This window comes from Rattus norvegicus, chromosome 20, assembly GCF_021556685.1.
Source record: "Rattus norvegicus strain SHRSP/BbbUtx chromosome 20, alternate assembly SHRSP_T2T, whole genome shotgun sequence".
Lineage (NCBI taxonomy): Eukaryota > Metazoa > Chordata > Mammalia > Rodentia > Muridae > Rattus > Rattus norvegicus.
In genome coordinates, this window is record NC_141553.1 from 45,859,995 (window position 1) to 45,876,637 (window position 16,643).

Consider the following 16,643-nt stretch of genomic DNA (forward strand, 5'->3'; position numbering starts at 1 on the left):
GTAGCGCGTCGTTGGGCTCGAATGCTAAGGCGGGAGTGCGAGCGGGAGTACGAGCGGGAATGCTCCTGCTAGTCCGCCCGGCGGAATGACCCAGTCGGTGGTCGTACAGGGTGAGCTATCCCCGACTGCGGGGACCGGGTCGCTGCGGAGTCCAGTCCGCTAGTTGCCTTTCTAATGCACCTCTGTCTTTTCCTCTCTTCTGGCTGCAGTCGGACAGTGCGGGAACCAGATCGGCTGCTGCTTCTGGGACCTGGCACTGAGGGAGCATGCCGCGGTCAACCAGGTACCCGCCCCCACCTGCCTGTCACCCGGGCCTGCCAGCCGTGAATGCAGAGTTCACTTGAGGTTTGGGGCGGGATGCTTTGGATCTTGCTACAGAGGCCCTGGCTGACCTGGAACTCGCTGTGTAGATCATGCTAGTTCTCGAATTTGCAACGATCCATCTGTCTGTGCTTCCCCAGGACTACCACCATCGTGCCCAGCTCACTTGGGCATTTTAATCTGCACCATAAGTTGCATAGGATCTTCTGATGTGGAACGTGGCTAGATTCTTTTTAAACCTGTGTTGCTGTAAATCGCAGGCAGAAGGCACTCGCCAAAGAGTTTGGTCTTAAGTTTCCCTAATCCTTAGCGGACTCCGACTCCTCCGACTCCTCCTCCCCCCCCTCCCCCGTCTCCTCCTCCTCCCATCTACTCCTTTTCCTTCTCCCCCTCTTCCCCCCACCTTGTTTTGAAAAACAGAAGATGCTATAGGTGATGTCAAACTTAGTCAGGGGTTCCCTTGGCATTTTATCCTTAGATGCAATTGGAAGAATCGACCTAGGTTTCTTTTTCTTTGGTGTTTGTAGAATTGCAACAATCAAAAGGGCTTTAAAGAAAATAAACTTAAATGCTATAGTTTGCTTTGTTTCTAGAAAGGAATTTATGACGATGCAATAAGCAGCTTCTTCAGGAATGTGGATACCAGGTAAGTGGATAAAAGTCTGGCTTGGTGGGTCAACTTTCAGCAGAGTGAAGGATTCCTTAAAGTAGAATGGAATGCTATCTGCATTGTCTGCTGTTCTGATTGAAAGCGTATTCTCATGTCCCATTTTCATACCATTCTGCAGAACAGCAGGCTTCCCCGACAGACTTCAGTGAGGAGCCCAAAAGAACCTTTAAAGAGATCCCCCACCCCCAGGAACTTTGAAGTGGTTTTCAGTCTGAGAAACCTGACTTTTCACTACATGTTATGAGTCTAGTGATGACCAGTGATTGAAAGATTGTTTTGTGGAATACTTGCTCCCAGAATATGCTAAAAAGAAAGAGATGGGAACTACTCACAGCATGTGTTGCTTTTTGTTTAGTGTAAGATACAGGTTTTAGAATTCTTCTGACACTTGAGATATGTCCGTTGTCTTAGTTAGGGTTTTATTGCTGTGAGCAGACACCATGACCAGTGCAACTCTTATAAAGGACAACATTTAACTGAGGCTGGGCTACAGGTTCAGAGGTTCAGTCCCTTATCATCAAGGTGGGAGCATGGCAGCGTCCAGGCAGGCCTGGTGCAGGAGAAGGAAGCCAGGAACAGACTGAGCATCCTCAGGCAGCTAGGAGGAGGGTCTCCAAGCCCCTACAGTGACACACTTCCTCTAACAAGGCCACACCTCCTCATAGTGCCACTCCCTGGGCCAAGCATACACAAACCATCACACCCATGGCCTTTTAACATTAAATCATTAAGTTTATCCATTTTTAAGTTCTTTGTAAACCAACTGTAGTAGATTTGTCCTGTCAGTTACAATTAAGTATCGGGCTTTTCCAACTTGGTAGAAATTTAGTTTGAATTGGTTGAGTAGGTGTTAGAGCTGTTATCTTCTCAGGAAACCTGACTTTGGTTTTGTTGATGAATCCTAGAGCCTCCAGCATAATCAGATTAATCAAATTCAAAGAACTGGGAGGTTAAAACTGGGAAAGTCATTGTTAGTGATGGACAGTATAGACTTAGGCCGGATAGTTCTTTTGAGTCATATCATACTTTTTCGGTTTGGAGAACTCTACCAAAGCTACGTGTTATTCGGAAGGTGGCTTAGAGACGTGGAGTGAGATTAAGGATTACGGTGAATTTCCACAGTGGCAGGCGGTGCTGTTATTACAGGGAGAGGGCTGTCCTTTCGATCACTTCACTTATTCAAGACCTAGAATATCATCTCCCTTAAACACTTGCATTCAGGCTTGCCCCCTTCGCAATATTCCTTTCATGTGCTTCCCTTCCTGGTTCCACTCCCAGCCTTCCTTTCTTGATAGCCACCTCTTTGACTATTACAAAATTGAATGGATAGAAGACCATGATGGGGAACTAAGAGACAGGCAGAGGTAGGGGCGAAAGGTCACATGTGACACGAAAACAGGAAGCTCTGGGGGTAGGATGGCACAAGGTAAGAATTGGGGGAGAGAAACAACAAAACATTGTTTGAGAAATGATAGAATGAAACCAGGTTCTTTGTAAGTTAAGGAAAGAAAATGTATTACATAGTTGACAGTTGGCCTGAAGGCTGTTTTCTTTCTTAAGGTCTAATCTCCATCTTGTAGTCCTATACTTTCAAATGAAAACATCGGGTTTGCGTCTGTCTGGGTTTGGAGAGGCGGAGAATCCCTCACATCTCGCTGCTCTCCCTTCTGTGCTGTCAGTACCAGCCTCTGGTCCATGAGTTCTGTACCAATGACTCTTGGAAAGTGCTACTACATCTTTGTGTACACCTGCTAATCAAATTAATCCTTTTGAATAACATACGATAAAGATTACCAATGGTAGACATTGGCAAGCTGTTTCCATGACAACCCAGACCCTAAGAGTCTTGGTTCTTTTTTTTTTTTTTTTTTCCCGGAGCTGGGGACCGAACCCAGGGCCTTGCCCTTCCTAGGCAAGCGCTCTACCACTGAGCTAAATCCCCAACCCCAGACCCTAAGAGTCTTGTCGCAGCTACTCATCTGCCTTCATGGATAGTGGGCACATAAACGAGTGGATGGCTGTGTTTAAATGCAGTTCTGTTTAGCAAAATAGGAGCTAATTGGAGTTGACCTGAGGATTACAGTTCACTTGTTTCTGGTCAGAACTATCTGTGTTTAACCAGCTTCTCTTTAGCCGGTCTCTGTCTTGTGAGCCTTATTGGCTGGTGCACTGTATATATGCATAGGTCTCAGTACCTTGATTAAAATTCTAGAAGCAGCCTGAGGGCTATGTAATGCTTATCTCGGTTGACCTGTTTGGCTGCGGCAGAACACCTAATTAGCCATAGCTTAAACAGGAAAGATATTCATTTATCTCACAAAACTGGAACTCAGATGTTCTAGGTTCAGAGAAATTCCTCCAAGACAGACACTGAGACTGGCAAGATGGCGTCAGCTTGCTGCCGAGCTGAAGCCTTGAGTTCCATTCCCTAGATCAATATGGAAGGAGAGAGCTGCCTTGTTCTGTAATGAAAGTAACCCTCCCAGCCCTGACAGATCTTACAGCCCTTTCTCCATTTCCTTACCTTTCAGAGCGGTTGGGGATTGTGGCAGCATTTCCAAAGGAAGAATATCTTGTTTGAAAGCACGGGTAAGATACATACTCCGGATTTCTACTTTGTAACATGGCAGTGGAATTTGAGTTCACTGTTTCTCTACAGGAAATTGTTTTTCCCGTCTGGTTGTTCACTGGTCTCTGACTATTAGAAAAAGAACGGCAGTTAACACTAGATAAGGAAATGAGGTGCTGAGATTCAGACTCCAGAGAGACTAGAGCAGTGGGGCATGTCCTGAGAACTGTTTCTCTCTGGATGATCTCTGATGGAAAACAGAACTGTGTCTGCACATCGGGGCAGTTGATGAATACGGTGAACAGTCAGGGGGAGCCCCTGTGAAGCCCGGACTCATCAGAGTCATCGTAATCCCAGAACACGAAGCTCCTGAGAGGAGAACGAGAGGGCTTTCCAGGAATACTCATTTATCCTGGGAGTGTCCCCATTTCTTTCCACTGCTCACTGATGCATCGGTAAGAAAGAGCTCAGTTACAGATGCACAGAGCTGGCATCCCAAACGTTGGAGAGAGAAAAACGTCGACATCTCCTAGACTACTAAATGTAGAGTCCTGGGCCAATAGGCCCACTGAATGTTGTAGACCCTGTATTCTGCTTGTTATTGTGTAGCTCTGGAAGGGAATCTAGACTTCTGCATTACTAGAGCAGTTGCGACTGCAGTCTGGGATGCCTAAGCAAAGAATCAAAACCACTCTAAGCATCTGGGGACTTCTCAAAGGAGGAAGAAACCCAGGGCTTGATGCATGTGCGCCTAAGGAAAGATCAGAAGAGCTAAGTAGGTTACTAGGGCAGCGCCGATCCTGTCAGAGCTCACTCGGGTGAGCCCAGGTTAGAGTGTTGTCTCCATGTTGTTTCCCTGACAGAGAGCAAAGCAGTCACAGGTGCTGTGCCTCACCTGCAAACTTCCACGCACAGTGGCAAATCTGGTCTGGAACAAGACCGATGGAATATTTTATAATCTTAGACAATTTTTCTGTTCAGTCAAGACTCTGGTTTGTGCAATGTCTATATTTAAAGCAAAAGTTGCATGTTGTTGAATATATCCTTGAAAAGCCCTAAAATTAACCTATACACACCCCTAATAATCTTGTTTATGTAAAAATTAAAAAAAGAGCACAATTATAAACATAACTGCAGGGAGACATGTTGACATTAGCAGCATTTTTTCTGTTGCAGATCAGAATACAGCACTTAGGTCTGACAGATCAACAACTGCCCACAACTCCAGGGCAGTCTCGCGCACGAAGGCAGGCACGCACGCACGCACGCGCGCACACACACACACACACACACACACACACACACATACACATATACATACACACACAGTTTAAAAAGATCACAGTAAACTTTAAAGCAGTTACATGGTGCCGGAGAGATGGCATCAAGGTTAAGATCACTGTCTGCTCTTCTAAAGGACTCAGGGTTTGAGTTCCAGAATCTACATAGCAACTGTTACGGGGGAGTCAGTGCTGTTGTAGCCTCCGCAGGAACCAGGACGAACATGCTGTGACACGTGAGCATGATAGGACAGGAACAGACATCATACGTGGAGGCAAAACACCCATACACAGAAGTAAAACTAATGTATTAAAAGAAAAACTTTGCATAATCCTGTTTGAGCCTCCCGAGTGCTGCAGGCACAGGCATGTGTCTCCACATCTAACGTCTCTGAAAAAAGCTTTAAAAATAGTTACAGCCTTTGACTTACGAACTGAAGCTCGGAACTGCTTGCCGGCTTGGTCCTCGTGGCTTGCTCAGCCTGCTTTCTTATTCCGTCCAGGACTGCCTGCCTGGTGGTGGCACCACCTAGAGTGCGCTGGGTTAAGTCAATACATTGTTTAAAACAGTGACGTGGACTAGGCTGCCCAAACACATCGTTATTATCAAAATAGGGATCATTACAGTCAATGCGTTTTGGTCAATGAGAAGTGAGTTTATTATTACTCTACTGTAAAATCCATGCTTTGAGGGTTAACAAACTCTTAGAAAGTATTTTTCTGCATCTTTCTGATTGTGGAAACATTTTCCTTGCATAACGGTATCCAGGTACTTGAAGAACTGGAAGGTGGTTGGCCAATATGGTGGATAAGGCAAAATGTAGTAGCCTAGTTCATCCAGCTTCTGAGGGTTGGTGGTAGGGTGGTTAGGCTCTCTGCCTTTACAAGGATCGGGCCATTTCTGTTGACTCATGGCAGACTCAGGCATCGCGGTTCCAGTGTATCCCTTCAGTTTGCTGAGCTGTAAGAGTTCCTCTAGGATTCAGAAAGACGTGGATCAGACCAGCAGCAGACCACAGTGACTACAACACCTTACATGCACGCATGTGTATGTACTTGGCTTTGGACATTTTGGGAATTTTAAATTTTCAAATCGTGAAATTTTGGAAATTTTAAGACTTCTCAGTCCAATCTAGAGTGGTCCTAGGAAGAGGGAGCATGTGGTCCTAGGAAGAGGGAGCACGTGGTCCTAGGAAGAGGGAGCACGTGGTCCTAGGAGGAGGGAGCACGTGGTCTTAGGAAGAGGGAGCACGTGGTCCTAGGAAGAGGGAGCACGTGGTCCTAGGAAGAGGGAGCACGTGGTCCTAGGAAGAGGGAGCACGCGGTCCTTGGAAGAGGGAGCACGCGGTCCTAGGAAGAGGGAGCACGCGGTCCTAGGAAGAGGGAGCACGCGGTCCTAGAAAGAGGGAGCACGCGGTCCTTGGAAGAGGGAGCACGCGGTCCTAGGAAGAGGGAGCACGCGGTCCTAGGAAGAGGGAGCACGTGGTCCTAGGAGGAGGGAGCACGTGTTCCTAGGAAGAGGAAGCACGGTCCTAGGAAGAGGGAGCACGCGGTCCTAGGAAGAGGGAGCACGCGGTCCTAGGAAGAGGGAGCACGTGGTCCTAGGAAGAGGGAGCACGTGGTCCTAGGAAGAGGGAGCACGTGGTCCTAGGAAGAGGGAGTACGTGGTCCTAGGAAGAGGGAGCACGTGGTCCTAGGAAGAGGGAGTACGTGGTCCTAGGAAGAGGGAGCACGTGGTCCTTGGAAGAGGGAGCACGTGGTCCTTGGAAGAGGGAGATGTGGTCCTAAGAAGAGGGAGCACGTGGTCCTAGGAAGAGGGAGCATGTGTCCTTGGAAGAGGGAGCACGTGGTCCTAGGAAGAGGGAGCACGTGGTCCTAGGAAGAGGGAGCACGTGGTCCTAGGAAGAGGGAGGACATGGTCCTAGGAAGAGGGAGCATGTGTCCTTGGAAGAGGGAGCGCGTGGTCCTTGGAAGAGGGAGCGCGTGGTCCTTGGAAGAGGGAGCGCGTGGTCCTAGGAAGAAGGAGCACAAGGTCCCATTGGCAAGCCATTCCTGCTTTCATTGGCTGTATCTCCTTTAATTTTATCTTTTATATTCTTATTTTCTAGTGTAGACTATCTCCCCTGTCAGTATAATCAGAGCCTATGACTCTGCCTTTGAACTGCTTGAGCACAGTGAAGGGGCCCTTGTCACCTTTACCATCTGTCAAATGTCTTGGCTTTAGCAGTTAGCTCACTTGAACTGGACATTTCTTAGCTAAAATTGTTCCATTTTGATTTCTAGAGCAAATGCATTTATACATCCTACATTTAGAAATTTGTTCTGGTCAGAATTGCCTTCTAGATGTCTAAGACCCTGTTAGAATTCAATTGAACGGATTATTGGGTTCCTTTGTTCTTTACTGGTCCCTTTGGAATAGAGTTAAGAGTTTAGAACCCACTTTTTGATTCGGTTTCATCATTTTGAGCTGGATGAAATTACCTTTTTAATCCTTACAGTAGATTACATAAAGAAAAATTTCAATCTTAAATTGTGAAAAAGAATAATATAACTTGTATGTAGCTCATGAATTCTTGAATTTATAGAGCAAATTACTGAAGGAAGTATGTTAAATTTAAATCCTCCTTTCAGGCTGTTTTGATTGACATGGAGGAAGGAGTGGTGAACGAAATTCTCCAGGGCCCACTGAGGGACGTGTTTGATAGCAAACAGCTCATCACGGACATCTCTGGCTCAGGAAATAACTGGTGAGGCTACCCTTAGTGTCCTTAGAAAAGGTTGAACATTCATTTCCGTGTCGTGGTGAGTAATGAAAGCCGGCCGCGATTTGCCTTTCCAGCCTCACCCTTCTGACTAATTGACAGCCTTGCTTCAAGGTGCTCAGGTGCTTTGTACTTTCTTGTTGTTTAGCAAAAAGTGAATCATGAGAATGTGATGTGCTCAATTCTTAAAGGTTTAATATTTTTAAAAACTTTTCCTGTCTGTCTGAATCAACAGAATTAGCAGAAAGATATAAGGCAAACTATTGTCCTTTTTTCCCACCTGAGGCAGAGGCTGTTTTGACTCTTAAACATGTAATCTCTTCAATTTGGAAAAAAATGCACCCCAACAGTTAAAGAATTCACATTGATTTTTTTTTCTCTTCCTTAAAAATTAAGTTTCCCATTGTTTGTAAACCTCCCATTATATTGTATTAAATATCTGCTACCAGTTACTTGGGTTCACACGTAGAGTTCAGATGTAGAATTTTATTAAAGCATGAATTTGGATTCTATGTGTCAGGAGACTGGGTGTCTCCATTAGGGTTTTACTGCTGTGAGCAGACACCATGTCCAAGGCAACTCTTATAAGGATAACATTTAATTGGGGCTGGCTTACAAATTCAGAGGTTCAGTCCATTATCATCAAGGCGGGAACATGGCAGCATCCAGGCAGGCCTGGGGCAGGAGGAGCTGAGAGTTCTCCTAGCAGAATCCTGGCTTCCAGGCAGCTAGGATGAGGGTCTCATTGCCTACATCCACAGTGACACACCCACACCAACAGGGCCACACCTAAGAGTACCACTCCCTGGGCCGAGCATATACAGACCATAATACTAGGGAACCAAAAGGCCTAAGAACGGAGGCTGACTGACCGCCCGCCTAGCTTTCCTCTCGGGCTGTGTATAACTCACTGCATTCGTGTGTGCCAAAGCTGCATCACATGGAGGTCATGTTTGTTTTGTGGTCTGTCATAGCGTCGCTCCTAGACCTGATCAGCACAGGCCTTCACTGTCATCTGATAATGCAATGTGACCAGTTTGTCCTATTTTAAACCAGACAAAATTAGTTGGAAAATTTTTGTTTTGGTATCTGTTGAGTTGACCTTTTTCTGTTTTTCTGTTGAATATAAATTCACTGCAGTTCAGAGTTTAAATGGAAATTAAAAAATATAGCTGAATTATTAATTTTTATAATTTATCCGGAAAAAAATTGAAGATGAAGTTTTAAAAACTAGTTAATACTGCTTGCCTATAAGGATATTTGAGAATTATTGGCATGTTATATGCGATGAATAGGAATTACTATGTGATAGAATCGATTTCGTAGTATAATTTAAATAGTTCTCTGTTTTTCTTCAATCTTTTTCAGATTGAGGAAATAATAAAATCATAATCAAGGATATATTTTTTTTAATCTGTATTCTTATTGTCAGGGCTGTGGGTCACAAAGTTTTTGGAAGTCTTTACCGGGAACAGATTCTAGAGAAACTCCGGAAGTCGGCAGAGCACTGCGATTGCCTACAGTGCTTCTTCATCATCCACTCCATGGGAGGAGGTAACGGCCCTCGCTGTGGGAGCGTTTGTGGGGTAACAGCCACTTGCTGTGGTAACATGCGTGTGTGGGGCCTATTGTCAGACCTGATGCTTGCTCAGCATCCGCCAGCAGACGTGTCCAGTCTCCTTACAGTGAGGCGTGCTGTCAGCCACGGGGCTCCTGCTCAAGGACCAGACAACTGAAAGGACCAGGCTTACATTGTGTTGTATGGCCCAAGAGACGTAGGTCGGCTGCCTGGTAGAGTGTGTGTATGCTTCAGTGTCTGCACACTTTAGCTTCTTCTAAAAATGTTGTGAAATTGGAGCTGAGGAGAGAGCTTATTGGGTACTGTGTTGGTGCCCGTGCTACACGCATGAGGGTCTGAGTTTGAGCTTGGGTGTGGCACGTGCTTCCAATTCCAGAACAGGGAGCAAGAGGTAGACGGGCCCCTGGGCGTGCTGGACGCCAGCTCTCGAGCAGAAAGGACACCGGCATACACAGTGCTGGAGCACGGGCACACAGTGGAGCACATGCACAACACGTATAAAACTCTGAAATTGTCACTGTTGACCTTTTTTTTTTTATTTTGAATTTTTCTTTCACTTTTAGATTCTCTTGTAACAGTTTCAGCCACACTCCCATGTGGTGCTTTTGAGAAAGGCTTAGCTTCAGCTGTGCCTGGTCAGCTTTATCCTGAGTAGAGTTGAGCTTTTTTGCATGTCCTCTTGTGGCCTGCTTATGAGAATACTGATCCTCTTGTAGTAACCCCTTCAAACCTCCCCACCCCCCCTCCCATAACAAAAACAAACACTAAAACATTCACTCAGTTCCTAATCCCGCTCATCACAAACCTGACCTTGAGACGTGACCCACACTGCTCTGTCTCCCAGGTAATCTGGAATCCAAAATGGAGTTATCTTGCTCCTCTATTGATAAAACAGAAACAAAATGATGTGCTAATTCTAAAACAGACATATTAACGAAGTCTGGAAGAAAAAAATGATTTACTTTTCTTTCTAAAACTGATATTAAGATTTCACATTCTGGAGCTTGCAACAAAACACTGTCATATACAAAGTTCACATTCTAGGACTGGGGGTAATGGAGTCAGAGAAGGCTCAAGGCTTAGACTTCTGGGTTAATGGTGGATAAATGCAGCCCATGCCCCATACTCAGGAGCCTTGGCTTTACATTTTAGTCACAATAAACTGTGTGTGTGTGTGAGTGTGTGTGTGCATGTTTTTATATACATATAATTTTCATGCAACAACATAGCCTGCACATACCCCATAAGACAAGATTCTGAAAACTGCTTATTCAACAAACTACATCTGACACATTGCTACTTTTTTTTTTTTTTTTTTTTTTTTTTTGGTTCTTTTTTTCGGAGCTGGGGACCGAACCCAGGGCCTTGCGCTTCCTAGGTAAGTGCTCTACCACTGAGCTAAATCCCCAGCCCCACATTGCTGGGGATTTTTACCACATCAACTTGCAAGCTCTCTTCACCACGAGTTTCACAGAACTAAGTGATAGGACCCAGTTTTCTCCTTTAAGTCCTTAAAATTTTCTGAATTTGTGACTTTAGACATCAAAAAGTTACGAGATTTCCAGAGTTTCTGCTCTCAAGTAAGTAGTGAGAGCATGCTGTGTTTGAGACTTTGGAAGTTCCAGGTAGACATGTTGTATTGGCTGTTAGAAGTTGCTTCATACAGTTTTCTATACTGTTGAAATGGTATGAACCTTGAGACCAAAGCTGTCAAAATAGGTTTTTGTTTTAAGTTGCTATCAGGAATACTGGATGCCAGCTTAGTTGAAGTTTTCATATTCAGTTCTTTTAGTATCTAATGATTAAAATACCAAAAAAAAAAAAAAAAAAAATGTTAGAGAACACCATCCCGGACTCATGCTCAGAGTCTGAGATGGAATTTTAGACTTGAACCCTGCAGCCTGGCAACTCTCTCTGAGTTGAAAATCATACCTACAAGTAAAACATTCCAGAGTCCTCAGAATTGTACTTCAAGCCACTCGGGTTCCTTTCTCTGACATTTTAACTCAGGAACAGGCTCTGGACTTGGCACATTTCTGTTAAAGGTGCTTGAAGACGAGTTCCCAGAAGTGTACCGGTTTGTGACAGCGGTTTACCCTTCCAGCGAGGATGATGTCATCACCTCGCCTTACAACAGCATGTTGGCCATGAAGGAGCTCAGTGAGCACGCTGACTGCGTGCTACCCATCGACAACCAAGTAAGCTACGGAACTGGACATCACCGATGGGTGTTACATCCATCCTGTGCTACGTGTCTCTGCTTGTTCAGGACTTTAACCTTCTCCAGCTAAGGGAAGAAATATGTTTAATTTTTTTTCTTGCTAGGAAAATATCACCTAAGCCTCATTAATAACTTCTCAACCTATATTTCTTTTCTCTCAAGTCTTTATTTGACATCATTAGCAAAATCGATCTTGTGGTAAATTCTGGAAAGTCGGGCTCAGCTGTGAAGCCTAAGAGTCTCATTACTTCGAACACGGGGCCCGTTAAAAAGCGCCACAAGAAACCCTTCGACGCCATGAACAACATTGTGGCGAATCTGCTCCTCAGCCTGACAAGGTAGCCCCTCAGGACACCTGCAAACTCACCGAGCTTTGCGACATCCACACTGACTGTGCCTTATTCCTTTGTTGGTTTCAGGACACTGTTAAATCCAGCCTGGAGTGTGTTACAGCAAGCACCAGACCACTGAGCTGTAGGCCCAGCCAGTCATCTAGGCTGTTCTAAGTTAGAGGGGCTTTTCTTCCCCTTCAGATTGGTCTGACACTTTTTTTAAATTAGTTCTTCAAGAATTTCTTATACGAATTTGGTCATACTCACCCTCCTAGTCCCTCTTCCTACCCAACTTCCTGTCCTTTTCTCCCCCATTGAGGCCAATATGTGCTGCCCAGACACTCTCTCTGTGTCGGAGTTTCATGTGTTGGAGTAATAATCCAGCATTTCTCCAACTCTGTTACTTAGAGCAGAGTGGGTGTTCCGTGACGAGCTGTCTCATTATAGACATGCTGCTATGCTGTACACCAGCCAATCTGTTCATCTCCATCATCCCACTCAAAACACTCCCGTGCTCGGGGCTCCATTTCTCAAGCTTTTACGATTATGATCTATGATCGTGAATGTTGTTGTTTCAAGCAGACCCTTAATAAATTTAATAAAATTTCCACAATAAATAATTGTCCTGTGCGTGTTTAACTCAATAGAAAGTCTGTTTAAATGAGATGCTGTTAAATGTGTAACAAGCAGGGATAATAGATGTTGCTTGCACGCACTTTAGAGATCTAGAAGTAAGATTTGCCAGGCAGCGTGTTGTATTTTAATTGGCTTCATTCGTGACTGTTGGTGAAAGTAAATTTCAGTGACTCAGAAACAAGAGTTCCGTTCCGCTCTTGTTGATCTGTGCAACAAAGAATCTGAGAGTATAACCTGCTGAATTACTGTCTTAATGAAAGTACATCTCATTGCTCTGTGTTGGCCTTCTAGCTCTGCGAGGTTCGAGGGCTCCCTGAATATGGACCTGAATGAGATCAGCATGAACTTGGTGCCCTTCCCACAGCTTCATTATCTCGTGTCGAGCCTGACACCGCTGTACACGCTGGCGGATGTTAACATTCCTCCCCGGAGGTGAGGTGCAGCTGGCTCCCATTGCCTGAGACCCTGATGTGCTCTGGGGGACGCTTACATTAACTCAGGTCATTTGTATCAGTCTATTGGTGAGAATCATAGAAACTGTAGTTGGTGACAGTCATTCCTCATTATTCAAATAGTTCTTTAGAAGTAAGCTGTTTTAGAATGTGAGTATTAAACTGAAACTAAACCTGGTAACAAAGTGTTCAGGCTTTTATAGATTAATAGGATCCGGCAGATTTGAATGCTGACTCCGTCGCCAGCTGTAAGATCTCGGGCAGATGTCTTAATTCTTTGTCGCACTATTTGTAGGGTAGGTGAGGTATCATGTTTTAGTTCTTACCACAGCCAAGCACCGTGGAAGGCTTTTATGTAGTAGCTGTTGCATTTTCAATCCAGATCACCTCAGGCTACTCTTAGGGCCAGGCATGATAGATAGCACACTTCTTTAACCCCAGATCTCAGGACGTAGAGACAGGCATATCTCAGTAAGTTAGAGGCCAGCCTGGGCTACATGGTGAGTTCCCAAGCTCTGAGGCTGGGCCTGTCAGTGCATACCTGTGATGTGAGCACTTAGGGACAGAAGAAGGATGTTCATGGGTTCCAGGCCAGCCTGGAATACATAGTGATGCTGTCTCAGAAAAACAAACACCTGTCTGGAGGTGTCCCTCAGTTGGTAGACTGCTTGCTTGCCTAGCATTCATGAAGCCCAGGGAACCCGCAGAACCCAGGCAATGACTTACAACCATCTATAAGCTCAGTTCCGGGGGTTCTGATGCCCTCCTCTGGCCTCAAAGATCACCAGGCACATGACGGTGCACAGACAGACATACACACAGGTAAACACACATGCATTTAGCTCCTAGGGGATGATGAACTTGAAGGGCTCGTGCTGGCATTCGCCGTTGAAAGACATAGGTTCTGCCTGACGAGAGAGGAGAAATTAAAGACTTTTATTGTTGCCTTTTTACATTTTTAACTTTTATTTTGTGTGTGCTGTGATGTGTTTGAAGGACAGAGAACAACAACTTGTGGGATTGAGTTCTCTCCATCATCTTGGCAATGGGTTATGTGCGAGAGAGTGAGTGCAGGTGCCTGCAGAGGCCACGGGCAGCAGATCCCCTGGTGGTGTGTTGTAAGCTGCCCTGTATGGGTGCTGGGAATCGAACTCCTGTTTTCTGTAAGAGAAATGCCTGCCTGTAGCCACTGAGCCATCTCTCCAGCCCTCACATACTCCTTTTTAAGGTTAAAATTTTGGCAAAGTAGCAATTCTATATTTGTAATGAATATTACAGGTGACATTCGGAAATCTTATTTAAGCGAATAGCAAGCAGCCAGTTGTGCCAGTGTAGTTAGGACTCCTTGTCTGCCAGGGATCCTGTAACGATGTCAGCCAGAGAAGCCGTGTGTAGAGTGTGGGTCCCAGCACTGACTGTTCACTGCTACCGTTAGAACTCACCGTGTTTAAGAGGAAGGGGCATTTTAGTTTTAATGTAGACACACCCAATGTAAATTGGTAGTAAACTCTTTTTTTGTTTTGTTTTTTTACACTTTCAAGACAAGATCTCTCTGAGAAGCCCTGGCTGTCCTGGAACTCACTCTGTAGACCAGGCTAGCCTCAAGCTCACAGAGATCCACCTGTCTCCCAAGTGGTGGGATTTGCCACCACCACCCAGCGGTAAACTGTTTTGTAGTAGAATTTCTGTATTTAAAGTTCATCCTTTTTCAGTGAAGTAATCTGCTTGGTATATTTAGACAGAATACTTGTATCAACATTTTTAATTTTAATCATGTCAATTTCTGCTGACTGTCTTTAAAGTGTGCTAGTAAAAATCCACAAGGAACTTTTAAATGTCACACCTGGTCTTGGTGTCACTGTCTGTTGTGGGCTTCCCTGGGTTTTGTTTGGTTTTCAACATCTGCTGTAATGCAGATAACCCACGGCCATCGTGCCAGCAGGCAATTTCATGTTACGAGCCCATGTAGAAGAAAGGTTTTGATGAGCCTTGCCCTTTCCTTGTAGATTGGATCAGATGTTTTCAGACGCCTTTAGTAAAGGCCACCAGCTCCTCCAAGCAGACCCCAGACATGGTCTCTACCTCGCCTGTGCTCTCATCGTTAGAGGGGAGGTACAGATTTCCGATCTCCGCAGAAACATTGAAAGGTTTGGTTTTTCTTTTTAAGATAATTTTTGTGTACAGTTTGGGACAATAATAGGTGTGAAAGCCTTTGTTCAAATTACCATAAAACGTGACCTTAGATGAGCGACTCTTCACTACATGAAGTATAGTTCTTCATCGTGCTGTCACGCGATGCTGCCGGTTGTAAACACAGATGGCAGATGACAGCTTCGCAGCCGGACCGATGCTCCTATGTCCCTGTTTAGCTTATGTGGACCGAGCTGCTGTAAGGAGGCGGTCTCGGTGACTTAGTTCTTCTTACCTCTGGGTTTTTTATCTCAGATTAAAGCCTGCCCTGCAGTTTGTGTCCTGGAATCAGGAAGGCTGGAAGACAAGCCTGTGCTCTGTCCCTCCTGTGGGCCACCCGCATTCACTGTTAGCTCTGGCGAATAACACATGTGTGAAGCCGACCTTCCTGGAGCTGAGAGAGAGGTTCATGCGGCTCTACAAGAAGAAGGTAAGCACGCCATTGGAGATGGGCTAACGCTGTCCGGCATGTTTGTGGGGAGCTAGTTGCCATCCAAGAGACGTTCGCCTGTGCTATTTCCAATATAAATGAGAAATTCCATGTATTTGTAGGATTTAGGCAATATACTAACTTTGTTTTTTAAAAAATCATTTACTCTTTGACAACTTCACACATGTCTAGGGTGTATTTGAGTATTTCACCCCACACTGTCCTCGCTCATCCTCCCATTCCCTTTGGACCCCCAACAAGTCTCTCTCTCTCTCTCTCTCTCTCTCTCTCTCTCTCTCTCTCAATGACATTGAGTTTGTGGTTTTACTGAAGCATATGCAACTTAGCAGTGGCTACATCACTGAGCAAGAATGGCTCCCCCTTCCGTAGCTCTGCATTAGAGGTGGGGCCTCTTGAGCCCCTCCCCGTCCATGGCACCCCACTGGCCGGCTTCATCTGTGCAGGGAAGCACAGCTGCTGTGAGTTCGTGAGCACCGTGGCCCGCCGTGTGTAGACACACATGCACATGGTGCTCTGCCGTCCTCTCTTTCTGCATGCCTTCCGCCGTGTTCTCTGAGCCACGGTGAGTCAGGCGTGGGGGAAGGGACTCTGTAACATCCATTTATAGCTCAGTGCTCAGTGTCCCTTACTGACCAGTTACCAGTCTCCTGCACTGTCCACTGGAAGGAAGGAAGAACGCTTTTGTGGCCAACATTGCGTGTAGCACTATTCTGTAGATGTAAATGAATAGCTTTATAACACGTCCATTTAGCAAAACAATGGTAAAAGGTGTATAACCTCTAACCTCTGAGTCCTGGGCTTTTGGCATGGGTTACGGCTAAGCCCGTTAGGAGGGAGTCTCAAATCCAGTCAGAGACTGATTGATTACCTCATGTTAGTCACGGTTCTCTTGTACTGGTGAACACATCTTTAGGCACAATATTTATTTGACTTAAATTCCTGCTTCCATTTTAAAGCTGAATAAGCTGAATGGCCTATGCACGTTCCCTACATGCCTAGAACCTGCTTTGATCATATTTCCCATCATCCTCTTTTCCTTTCCATCTGAACTCCTCCTTCTGTTCCTCAGAGTCCTACTTTCGTGTGTGTGTGTGTGTGTGTGTGTGTGTGTGTGTGTGTGTGTGTGTGTGTGTGTGTGTGCGTGGGTGCGTGCCTGTTGTGCCCCACTCTAGGGATCCTT

At 45.4% G+C, this 16,643-nt stretch overlaps 1 protein-coding gene across 3 annotated transcripts in view; it reads left to right on the forward strand.

Annotated features, from left to right (window-relative positions):
- Positions 1-16,643, forward strand: part of Tube1 (tubulin, epsilon 1) — a 17,881-nt gene continuing 1,238 nt past the window's right edge. The window contains exons 1-12 of one of the 3 annotated variants that reach the window (XR_015644887.1): positions 14-110; positions 210-283; positions 915-967; positions 3,523-3,580; positions 7,472-7,587; positions 9,035-9,156; positions 11,192-11,379; positions 11,565-11,740; positions 12,662-12,802; positions 14,364-14,483; positions 14,829-14,969; positions 15,268-15,442. Coding sequence is in view for 2 of the 3 variants with exons in the window: in NM_001399016.1 (NP_001385945.1) it covers positions 86-110; positions 210-283; positions 915-967; positions 3,523-3,580; positions 7,472-7,587; positions 9,035-9,156; positions 11,192-11,379; positions 11,565-11,740; positions 12,662-12,802; positions 14,829-14,969; positions 15,268-15,442 (1,269 nt within the window). In the remaining variant the exon portion in view is untranslated. 3 annotated transcript variants of the gene reach the window in all.